The 12,820-nt window shown below is 41.3% G+C and overlaps 1 protein-coding gene across 1 annotated transcript in view; it reads right to left on the bottom strand.

Moving 5' to 3' along the window:
- The window catches only part of csmd2 (CUB and Sushi multiple domains 2), a 192,584-nt gene that overhangs the window by 16,236 nt on the left and 163,528 nt on the right, over positions 1–12,820 (bottom strand). The window contains exons 49-58 of the mRNA XM_026348691.1: positions 11,941–12,087; positions 10,330–10,518; positions 9,089–9,274; positions 8,816–9,010; positions 8,339–8,512; positions 8,063–8,236; positions 7,782–7,955; positions 4,424–4,612; positions 3,629–3,802; positions 2,284–2,466 (exon numbers count right to left, since the gene is read on the bottom strand). Coding sequence (XP_026204476.1) covers positions 2,284–2,466; positions 3,629–3,802; positions 4,424–4,612; positions 7,782–7,955; positions 8,063–8,236; positions 8,339–8,512; positions 8,816–9,010; positions 9,089–9,274; positions 10,330–10,518; positions 11,941–12,087 — 1,785 coding nt within the window. The remainder of the gene's footprint in view (positions 1–2,283; positions 2,467–3,628; positions 3,803–4,423; positions 4,613–7,781; positions 7,956–8,062; positions 8,237–8,338; positions 8,513–8,815; positions 9,011–9,088; positions 9,275–10,329; positions 10,519–11,940; positions 12,088–12,820) is intronic.

A 12,820-nucleotide genomic window follows, 5' to 3' on the forward strand; every position in this document is an offset into this window, starting at 1 on the left:
TTGCTAGGAGATGACCTGTTTGTTGTTCATACAGTGTACAGTATTTAATAATAGGTAAAGATAAACTTTATTAATCCCGAAGGGAAATTCAGGTAGTCTTGTAGATAAAGATATTAAAAGTAGTTATCAGCTGTTGGCTGGGGTGTTGTAGAGTCTGATGGCTGTGTGGATTAAGGATCTTCTGTATCTTTTAGCCCTGCGACGCAGTGAGGTGAGTCGCCCACTGCAGCTACTTCTCTGGTCCATGGATGTTGTGTAGGGGATGCAAACCCCCGCATGAAACAGCACATTTGCTATTATAGTCTGGTAAAACATCTGTAGCATCTTTATGTTGGACATCTGTGTGAAGGGATCAGTCCAACTTATTGTCCAGGTGCACACCTAGATATTTGTAAGCTGGCACCACTTCAATGCCCGCACCACAAATGCTGAGTGGAGGAGCAGGGGCTTTATATTATTTGATATTAAAATAAGTTGTTGTGAAAATTTAAAAAAAGACTGACGATAGACACCACACTAGGTATTTAATACCTAGAGCAGTTACACAAATAAACCATTCACGCTTTAAAAAGCAACTTAATAAGATCCCAAATTAAGATGAATCCAAACACTTTAAACTAAAGTGTTAGTACGACATCACCTCTTATAATCATCTTTAACAGCCTCTAATTTATTCCTTTCTACTGAATGCTAAATGTTTGGCAGTAGAAAAACGAACAAAAAAATTAAAAGTCTGTGCAATTCTTTCACAGTCTCTAATGTCTTTGTCCTGTCTCAGCAAAAACACGGATTTTGTTGCAGACACCACACATTAAAATAATAAGCTTTTCCAGATGTCCATGGCAGAATTGATGCAATGTTGCACAAGGACAAAAATTAAAAACCTTATGGTGGTTTTAATCAACAGAGAAAACCCTGTTATGTTCTCTGTTCACTCTTGTTTAATCACTGTTTTACATTTTTTGCGAGCACACGCAAGACACAAATTTGCTATGCCTTTCACTCAGTTTGAAAAGGCAGCATCTAATTACTCAATCAGAGACTGTTACCACAGTATTAACCAAAATCTTTGAGTAAAGAAAGGCTTAAAATGTGCAATTCAGTGGAGGGGATTTTCTGAGATCAAATAGCTCTGAAAAGACATGCAAACGTAGAGACGATGAAATGTAAATGCTCATTAATAATGTACCCAGATTCTAAAACATTAACTAAGACTACAATTAACTCTAATTTAGGAGATTTTACCCCTCACAGAGTTTACACATATAGTGTACAGTAGATGTTTGTAAAACTAATGCAGCTCTGAGGGAAGTAAGAATAAATGGAAACTAAAAGGATGCAGAGAAGCAAAGAAATACAAGTTTCTCAACAAGGAAATAAACATTACTGAAGTTAAACTAAATGAAGTGTAGATGTAATATACTGCAAAAGCCAACAGTGCTTCAAAAAATTCAGTCAACATCATGTTTATGTTCAGTTACTGCACAACCTTAACTCCCAGCGTTATGTGGAACTGGATGCGCACATCATGTTCATTAATTAGTGCTCTCCTTTTTCCCAAGAAATCCATCAAACTATTCATCCTTTCATTATCTACCACTTAATCACTAGCCCACACATTGTTTTTCCCAGCTCCTCCTGAGGTGTCATCTAGCTGCATGGGATCCAGTGTGTGTCCTCCAGTACCTGGCACACTGATCAGATTCCTCTTCCACTTATTACAGTAGTTTATATTCTAGTTATTTCACCATGTTTTTTGGTCACAATCCATAGGATTTTAACTTTCACCTTAAAGTTCAGTACAGCTTGCCAGAAGCTGGTGGATGCCACACCAATCTGCCTTTTGATCTAGACTCCACAGGACCCCAACAACCCCTCGCATTTTTCACTCGAGGAAGCAGCCTTGAAATTTTATCTACAAACTCACAAACAGAATAGCTGATAACACACAGGCTTTGTGGGAACACCTACTGTGAACATACTAAATTTACCATCAAGTGCGTGTACATGGCTCTCGTTTACAGTAGGTTTGGTAAGGATGAGCAACAATGATATTAGTACCTCATATTCTCATAACTATACACTCACAGGACATGATGTGTTTTGTTCATCTCAGTGAGGGTGAAGGTTGAGGAGATAAAGTATGACAATTGGCCATAGCCTCCTTGCTGCTATATAAATAAATGTTTCCTTTTAAAAGAAATCATCAATCATCTTTCTCTAATCAATGAAATACATACAAAAAATCCCCCCTAAAAATCACACTCTGTATGTATTCCTTACCATGACACTCGGGCTGGGTTCCCAGCCACGTCCCATTGGCCAGACAGGTTCTCTCTGGTGAACCCTTCAGCATATAGCCAGGCTCACAGCTGAAGCGGACAACACTGCCTACTGTAAACTCTTCGCCCAGACGGATCCCATGCACTGGGACACCTGGATCTCCACACAGCCCGGCAGAATCCCCTGAAAAGATTTAAAAAAGGGGGGGAAATGTAGCAGGAAAAATGACTCATTGTTGAAAATACAGGACTACTGCTTTAATATGAAAACATCACTCATGTGGAAAGTACATTTTTAATGTGTGCTCTCCACATGAGTGATGTTTTCATATTAAAACTCAATAATAATCATGGGATTAAAGCAGGAACATAGACTACCTTTCCTACCTCCTTAAGGAGTGACTAGCATCCCTGTTTTCACAATATTAAGTTTGATTACACCTATTTATTCAGAAATATGCAGCGCAAAACTGTGTAATGTAATGTAATTTATCATTTCATTAGTCCGTACATATGCTGTATTTTGCACCTTGATTCATAATTCCATGTGCTCCGTTTAAAACAATCACAAACCATTTAGTACTGCCGCGAATTGCTCTCATCCATCATTTTACAAGGCTCTGGTCAACATCAATTTAATAGTACATAACTGAGAAACTCTGGCAAATCTTTATGAAAGGTTGTATTTATTATCCGTTGAAAGAACATTAGCGATCCCTGTGTTGTGAGTTGTGACAGTAAACCGCCAGCATGCTATTTCATTGTCACACAGCTCGTGGGCCCCTGTGTGCAGTAGTGCATGTTTCTGTCCTATCTTTGCGTATGTGATTGAATTTGTGGACGTGCATTTGCATGCGTGGATGCCCCTGTGGCCTTGTGTGTGAAAAGTTTTAGCCTTGAAGCGAATCGCTGTAAGAGGGAGTATGAGGACTGATGTCTTTATAGTGCTTCATAACCCAACTGAGGTGTGGGTGTCCCTGTTCCTCAGCCTAATATGAGCATATTAAAGCAGTTTTATGGGGGACACTCGCTTTGCCCTTGAGGCCTGTAGAGCAGACAGCTTCATTTTTGCTCCACCTACCACCATCTCATTACTTGCTAACAGCTGCCTCCAAAACTCTTTATTTCTTGGCCTGGCGTTACGAGGGCATCAGTGTGACTGGGTGGTGATATTACATCTGAATTAATCAGTTATTAGAGGGAAAATAGGGAGATAAGGATGGGAAAATGGGCAAAACAACACACGGCTCCAAATATGAACAATCGAGTATGAACTCCACTTTACAAAACAGGTCTTATTGTTCCAAACTGTCAATGAGTTGGTCTGTTTTCAGTGCTTTTCTTACCGGAGCAGTGTGGCGGCGAGCCGCTCCACTGGCCGTCCAGCTGACACATTCGCGTTGTGTTGCCGATGACTGTACGCTGGCCGATGCAGCTGTAGCGGATGACTGAGCCAACTGTCCTACGGTCGCCTGAGATCTGGGCGTATGGTGGCATGCTGGGACGGTCACACAGCACCACTGTCAACGGAGGGAAATGAGAGAAAGAAAATGAACAAGTGAAAGCATCTGAATATACCGACTTGGTTTACTGAAATGATATAATGTGTACATTACAGTACAATGAGGTACACTAAATATAGTGTGTTACCACTACTCTAACACTATGTGTTCATAAAAAACTACAGAATTCCAATTAAGCAACTTAATCAAGTCAGAGTGCTTCATCATTTTATCACACAGTCTGTTAAGATTGCAAAAAATGTCCTACTCTGAATGAAAACAAATAGCTACAACTGTTGGTTGGTTAGTTAATTAATGGCTAAACAATTATTGGCTGAATAATTATAAATTAACCATTTAGGTCATTAAAATGCAGAACGTTGTGTGTTTCCTGTTCCTAAAAAGTTGGTAAAATATCTGGTGAATAGTGCATTGCAATTTTCAATGTCTTCAACATTTCTTAGACTATATAACTGACTGAATTCTTTATAATGACGTCATACAAAAGTGACGTTTAACACTCTGTTACAGATAATGTGAGGAAAATAACTGATATCAGAGCATATATGTATATATATATATAAAACAAACAGACACACTGTAAATTGTGCACCCACAACTAACCCCTGAGATACTCACACAGACACTTGGGCAGGGAGCGGTCCCAGGTGCCATCCCCCTGACAGGCTATAGAGCTGGTGCCCAGCAGGTAGTAGCCTGGGTTGCATCGGTACGACACAGTGGTCTGGAAGCTGTAGCGATGAGGCCCGCTGGGAAGTACTTGTCTAATGCTGTTCTCTACGTGACCCGGCTCTGTACAGTTCACAACTGGAGGGAGGGAAGGGAGGTAGAACAAATGACATCTTGTGTCAGCATTTTATATTTACCTAACCTCTTTTGACTATAATACAGATCTAGGACACAGAGAACATAACCATTGTACAAGCACTTTTTTTTCTCATGCTTTTACTCTGTCCGTTACTTTCCGCATCCGCTACTTCCACCTACCCAGCATCTATTCACCCGCCCCTATCTAAATAAGGTAGGAGGCAGACTCCGGAAATAAACATTTGCTTCATTAAAGCCAGTCTCCTGCTGGCCGCAGTGGTGCAGAGATGTGATGGATGGAGAGCTCACAGGAGAGGAGGCACCATGTCAGTTTAGCACCAGATGGAGAGAGTTAGGGAAGAACGGAGAATGAGGGATGAGTGAGCAACAAGGGACAGTGAGAGGGAATGCGTTACAGAGTAATAGAAGGAAAGGCCCTGATGGTGCAGAATATATTAAAATAATATTCATGACAGAATGTCAGGCTACCATCACCAATTTGAGCGTCTCACAAAACAAGGCATAAACTAAAATCTTACATTGGCTCAACACCGTCAGAGCATAGTGAGGAACAGTTGCTGTCTAGTCTATACAGTGAATCAATAAATGTTTACAATGATGCCAAAACTCTAATGGCTTCTAAAACATTGACTGAATGCCCACACAGCCATTATCCCCCAATTTGCTTTACCAGTCTCATGCCCATGAGGGTGCCTTTGCCCCAGCCAAAATGAACCTATTGTATGCTAATGTGCCTAAAAGCTCACTTATTTCCATGCTCCCAAGCAGATCAGCACAGCTAAATCACCCCCCAAATACCTATTATAATGTATTCCTTCCAGTAGAGTGCTGACCCATGGTGCCATCATTTACAACTTCCTGCATAATAACACTACAAAGCGTATTTGAAGCAGCGGAGCTGCTTCAGCGCAAGACCTTCCAAGCTCGGAATTCAGCTTTGAATAAATGTGCTCGGGCAACGTAGGCTCAAAACGATCCAACAGTTATCTAAAACGACTGACCTCCTGGTAAATTTTTGTGTGTGGTCCAGTGGGCTGGGAGAGAGGAAGCAAAAGGATGAAAGGAAAAAAATAAAAGTGAGAGGGGAAGATGGGCTGAGGTAATTCATCTCTGTTCCACTCAGAAGTGCGGACCCCGGTCACCCTCTCCTCCTCTTGGCCTCCCGCCAAATAACGGCCTTGTAAGTGGTGTGTCAGAGGGTGTTTTTTTCATCTGTCCCGCGTCTCTCGCCTTTTATTGCTAAAAGACAAATAAACACATACGAGTCGTCCAAAGAAGGCGGTGTTGAGGTTTTGTTGCTTGGACTCAAATTGGTGGTGATTAGAGAGGGATAGAAGCTTGGCTGGGCCAAAGGTGCTCTCCTGCTCCCTGCATTATTGATGGAGCCTACAGACTTTTGGAGTTAAAATCTGGACTGGAAATCATTACCTCTGTCTGACTGACTACAGCCGCAACCTCACCTCTTTTCCTGCCTTCTATATCCTTTCAGTTTCTTCTCTCCCCCTATAAGAAAAGCCGAGTATGAGGCTTAACTGAGGCTAAGGTGAGATGGATGAAGTGGATGTCATCAAACCACTTCAAGTTTTCCACTCGGGGGAGGAAATACATGGCAGCCAGGAGAGCACGCATCACCAAACATAAGTCTCGGATGCTGTAATTAAGGTGATAAATCTGATTGACAAAAAGACCTCTAAGCTACTTATGTCTCCACATCAACAGCGAGGATAATGTGCCATCAAGACAGACACCCACACCCAACCACACACATACAAAAAGAGGCGGACGCAGCAACACAAAACGCATCTCAGAGTCAGCATCTGCATGGAAACAAGGCCAATGCTAATATGATGTCACTACCAGAGCGGAGAGATTTAAGGCCTATGTCTGGGAGAAAATCTTGGCTGCTTATGCATGCAGCAGCCAAATGTACTTCTCTCTTTTTTTAACAACTGAAGGATTCTTGTGAGACTTGTAACCTCCTCATCCCTTCATAAAATCCAAAAACCAAATCCTTTTTCTTCTCATTTAAAACAAACTCATGAGTCAATCTGTCACTGGTTCTGTCACTGCCTTGTCATATTCGGGGCTCGACCTTGTGACTGGCCCCCTTTTCTGTGACTGTCACAAAGCTTGCAGTTAGCGGGGACTTAGGAGACAGACGTGCGTTTAGAGATACATCGCTTGTCGCAAGAACACTGCCAAATTAAAAGTCCTTGCCTGGCTCTTTCAAAGCAGAGCAGGGCTACTTCTTATTCTGAGCAAAAGCTATGATACAGGTCTCCAAAGGCTGCTGTCTTTCACACAAGCTCAAGGATCATGTGATTGTTTTTAGTTGCCTCTGCATGCTTATTAGCTAGGTTTGTTTCCCTGAAAGGCAGGTGAGCCTTAGGGTATAACAGAGGTAGCTAGTCTAAGAGAAAGTAAAATCACATGTAAATATTATCCACAACCAACACGGACCATGTGTTTGAGACCATGGTAATTAAATAATCCAGACTTCTCTTTGGTTTTTCATTTCAATTTCCCCTAAAATGTGTCGTTTTAAAACCCTTCTCCCCCTGGGTGCCTCTGCTTTTTATCTCTGCTCTCCCTGCGATTGGGGTCGTCTGTGGTCACAGGAGATACGACCTTGCACAACACAATAGGTAATTTAATACCTAACCACACAAATGAAGAGAAAAAGTGAAGCACAGCCGCCACAGGCGAACACGCAGAGGCATGGCCCTTTTAGTAAATGTCCTCACTCTGTGCATTAGATATGCACAAAGCTGGTGTCACTGGCTTATTTATCTTGCCAGTGATTCACCTGTCAGGATAGATAGAAAATTCCAATGTGACATATGCAGTGCTACACCTGCACACAGTAGGTGTCCTGAAAATGTAAACATTTACACATTTCCCCTTATTTTTATATGCGAGATGGATATGTACAAATATTTTAAACTTATTTTATGGAGCTGTCAAGAGAAAATATTTTGACAAACTGTTCTCTTAAATTAGTCATTCGCTCCCACACGTGAATAATTGCATGACTTTTTCTAAAATTGCTTTTAAAAATAACTGATGTGAAGAGAGTGCTGCTTTCAAGCCTGACTTTCTTCAAAACTCACAGCTGCACCGACTTATTGGGCATCTACTAGACACTTACTCCTACACCTGGGGAGGGCGTTGCTCCACTGCCCATTAGCCTGACAGGTAGATTTTACAGTCCCCTGCAGAACGTATCCAGTATTGCAGACGAAGCGCACAACATCATTTAAGTTGAACTGGTTTCCCTGGGTCAAGCCAAAGGTAGGATTGCCGGGGTGACCGCAGGTAATAGCTGGAAAAATTAAGTGAAAGAAAATCATTGTTACATATTTGCAGAACAAGAATACAGTTTTACATTTGCAGTGTATTTTGTACAGAGGCTCGTGTGTAGGCACTTACGAACACAGACAGGTGTGCGTCCTGACCAGCGATGATCCTGCTCACAGATTCGCACAGACACCCCGATTAGACGAAACCCTGGGTTGCACTGGTACACAACGCTGCCTCGATAGTTGTAGTTCTCCCCGATGATCTGTCCATTCACAATGGGCTCTGGGGTGCCACAATGGCCAGCTATGGATGCACAAAAAAAGAAAAGAGTCAAATGTGGAAGTGAGATGTGTCACTGCAGACCTTTATGAAGTTATAATCATTTTCAGATGCTGAGTATCCCACCTAGACACTGGACTTGTGTTCCACTCCAGAGCCCATTGGACATGCACTCTCGCACACGAGAGCCCACCAGCGTGTACCCTGTATTGCAGGAGAAAATGGCTGTGGCTCCATACACAGTTAACGTTCCAATCTTGTTGCCATTTGGTGGAGTCCCAAGGTCCCCACAGGAAATGACTGAAATGAGAAAACAATATCATACATTGCTGTTCCATACTGTCAAAATATAATAAACGGTACATTTGTTTTGTTTTGAAATTATTTTGTTGAGCATTCATTCATTTTGTTTAGTAAAACAATTTATTTTGTTGTTTTCGTAATACCATAGTGGAAATCAGGCACATTTGAATGCAATTATTGTTTTAAGCCGAGTAAATGATGTTATTTTCTTTCAGTGTTTTCTATTTCTAGTGCACATGAGGAAGTTAACTCAAGTAACACTAGGGAAACATGACTGAGAAATGTGCAGTTTTCACTTACTCTCACAGACTGGCCGTGGATCTGGGTAGTTCCAGGTGCTGTTGGCCTGACAACGAATTACCCTTTGACCCTTGTAGTAATATCCTGGATCGCATATGAGCATCATAATAGCATCATATTGATTCTGAGTTCCATAGATTAGTCTCCATCTCCCATGCTCCACAGAAGAGTGGCCAATTTCAGGACAGGTCACAGCTGGAAGGTCAAGGTCAAACAAACATTAATTCAAACTGTTAGCAATGCTGCAATTACACAGAGGAGAGAAATACTTACGAATACATCTGGGTGGGGCCTCGATGGGGCTCCACCTTCCAGATTCCTGACAGATTACTGAAGTGGTGACTGGCCCAGCGAGCCGAAATCCAGGATTACACTGGTAGGTAACCCGGGCTCCCAAAGAGAAGTCCTGACCAACAATGCTGCCATTGACTGGAGGCACTGGCATTCCACAGGACATGACTAGGAAAAAAAACGTGGTTAGAATGAAAGCACAGGTATTAAAAGTATATTTCAACAATCATCTTTGTATGCAGACTGCCTAGCTCACAATACCCTTCCTGTACAAACACACTCTCAGAGCCAGCACTGATGTGCAGTAAACATTAGCTTGGGCGGCCATCTGCACAATAGTAAACAATCCAGTCTACAGAGAACACATACAATTCATGTGGAGATTACACCTGGTGCAAACTTGACCAGGCACTGAATGGCTGCCGACTGAGAGCTAGACTCTGGAACTAGAGCTTTTGGATTTTGTGCATGTATGTATGAAGGAACTGAGCAAAATAAATAGAGCTTTTACTGAAATTGAACTGTTGTGTCTCAACATCAGCATCATGAACTTGTAAAATCTAAAATGATATTATAAAAAGTACTTCCAAATTGAAGCATATACATATTGTATATATAGGTTGTACTGTTACATATAACAAAAAACAGTTCTTTTAAAGTTGTTTCCCAGTTGTCAGGAGTTGATTTCAAAAAAACACGATCACCCATGCAGTGTTATTTTAAAGTAATTCTGAGCAATTGGTGAAATGAGCATCCTTGAAGCCTGCCTGAGGCTGGGGTGCTGCTAGTGATGGCACAGTGTCAACTCAAATAACACTTTGATCCAAGGCAAATGGATTCAGTGATACTTTTTTTTTTTTTTCAATCAACTTAAATGTGAATGACTATACTTACAAAATAGATTTGCTACAAAACCGTCGACTGCAGCATACCAGTGAGGTTTTTCTCATTTAGTTTCCTTTTCACAGTTTCAAGGTCAGTTTAATCACTTTCGAGAAATGAATGAGATTAGTCACAATTATAATGTTCATAAAATTTTACTTAATTGATCAAAATTCTTCTACGTGTTGATTTGCATTTGTAATGTGATCTTATCCAGACCCAGCTAATTTACCAAGCACATTTGTCTAACTTGAATGAAGAGAAAATAAAACACTTCTGTTTTACACTACTACTGCCTTCATATTCTTCCTCTTGACCTGTTGCTGTGATCGAGCCTTCACCTTGGCAAAGTGGCACTGGTGCATTCCACTGGTAGATCCCCTGCGCAGTCCGGGTACACGTGGCGCTGCTCTGGCCAATAAGCCGGAAGCCTTGGTCACAGCTGAAACGCAGAGTGCTGCCTAACTTAGTGCCTGTAAGACTGTGCACTGTGCCATTCACAGGGTTGTTGGGAGGGCTGCAGTAGGCCGCTGTGAAGAAATAACAGAAATAGGTATGTAAATACACATAAAGATAAAAGTGCAACAAGAAAAACAAAAAAACAAGATTGAAGACAAGTTGAAGACGTGAAAAGTTATTGTGCCTTTCATAGCAAAGAGCCGGAGATCTTTTTTGCGTCTGTCCTCTACGCCTGGCAAGGTGTACGAAGATGTGTGTTAGTACAAATGCTACAACGCAAGCTCTTAAAGGCAAAAACTGCAGACTAGAGGCAAGGAAAATTGATTAAAGGAAACTAATGTTCTGCAAAGCAAAACAGGAGTCTGTCAGCCACAGCAGAGCGGGATCATAAAAGTGATGGATACATAATAACAGAAACAAAGCATCTGCTTTTGTTTGCTGGCTTAATTGGCGGCTGCAATAATCGCTTAACATCCAAAATGGTGGCAGCAACAGATCCATGGTTCCCAAAGTCTGGAAGACTCTCGAGCTTAAACTGTATTTGGCAGCTCTCACAATAAAATGTATTTAGCACTTATTGTTGACTCCCACAGTGAGCTGACAGACCAGTTTGTGCTATTGAAAAAATGTTAGAAGAAACTGATTTTATGTGAAATTTGACACTGGGGTTAACTAAGAAAAATGTTGTTGTAATGCATGTCATCTTCACAATCATCATTAATTCTTATTTATGTACTCTATCGTGTCTACATAGTTAAGCAATGGAACAAACCAGATATTGATTGATAAAGCTGGATACACTTAATCTGCCTGTGCTGTCTGCTTCTTTCTCCCCACCAAGGTACTATAGGAGGCAACTCCATATTGACCACGCAAACTTGGGTTCTGAGCCATCACTTTATCCTCCTGTCACTAAACCTGATATGGCAAATTTATCACAGCTTCGAAAAAAAGGCGCAAGACGCCAAAAAAGGCAGAGAAATGAAAGAACATCCGGTTTGGGAGACAGAGTGTTCCACTGAGAGGAGAAGAGAGACGATTAGTCAGTCTGGCTGAGCGGTGTTGATACAGAACGGTGGGAGCCTTTTAAATATTTACACAGTCATAATTCACAGCAAGTTATGCAGGTGTCATATACCAACAGTTCCTTCGTGGAGGCAGGACAAAACAGAAGAATAATAAGCAATACAAGAAATAGCATTTACTAATTCCCAGGCTTGTGCTGCACAGCAAGGAGTGCCGCAGATGCCTGCCGCCCCCATTAGGTTGTCATGGAGATGGGTCATATTTCTAGCTATTTCAGCCGCAGTTAGCAGCCAAAACACTGGTCTTGTTGCCACAATAAGCCAAAGACACCTCTGATGGAATTAAATGTACAACAGTGTTCAGAATTAACAAAAGCAAGTCCTAATAAAAGACTCAAAAGATTCAATAAATACACATTTACATTCAAGACTGTTACTTAATGTAATTACTTACAGGTCCTTACTTACCTGAGTAGCGTATTCGGAAGCCTTTGTGGCTAGTGGTGTGATCGAAGGACCAGTGCAGGTAGACTTTGTTACTGGAGCTGGTGATGCTCAGTGGACTGGAATAGTTACCACTGAGGGTGATTAGGAGGGGGCTCTGCCTGGATGGGCCTGGATAAAAAGGTGGCGAAAAATCAAAGTTATTAGAAAGGCTTTAATAGGCCGATGGCTCTATGCCAAAGAAAAAGAGCATCGATAATTAAATTTTTAATTCAAAATAGCTATCACTTGATTTTCTTTTAAATAGCGAGTTGCATTCAATTCTTGGCCCACTTACAAGAAGTGAAATGATATATACCTAATAAATAAACAGCAATAGAAAAGCTAATGATAATTACAAATGCATTTTTTTTGAAATAACACTGAGTTTGACTTTGATTTTGATATGAATCCCATTATTCCCAGTTATGGAATTTAGGGGATTATGCATTTTGCTATACTTACGGTAAAATAAAAAATTTGCTCAGCTTCTAATTGCGGAAAAAAGATTACATCCCATAAATGGCTTGGCAGCTCCAAGGTTAGCAAATGTCTGTTCCCCTCCACTCGGCAGAAGATAAAAAGCACTAATCAGCAGCACTAGTGTACATAACCACCATTTTCTCAAAGCAGCCTGGCAGAGTTGCTGACTATGCCTGTAACCACATGCAAATGTACAAGGGAGACGTCAATGTTCTATCACCACGAGAAGCGGCCTGTGTTTGATTTTCACCTAGCAGATGGAGAGACCTTTGTTGGGATGTTAAATTCAGCTGTCTGGCCCAATTTAGCCTGTAATGGTAGATATTTGAGAAAATGAGTGCAGGCCAAGGAAGTGTGTGGGGAGGAGTTATAGCGACACTAG

This window comes from Anabas testudineus, chromosome 11 (assembly GCF_900324465.2).
Source record: "Anabas testudineus chromosome 11, fAnaTes1.2, whole genome shotgun sequence".
In the NCBI taxonomy this organism is placed as follows: Eukaryota; Metazoa; Chordata; class Actinopteri; order Anabantiformes; family Anabantidae; genus Anabas; species Anabas testudineus.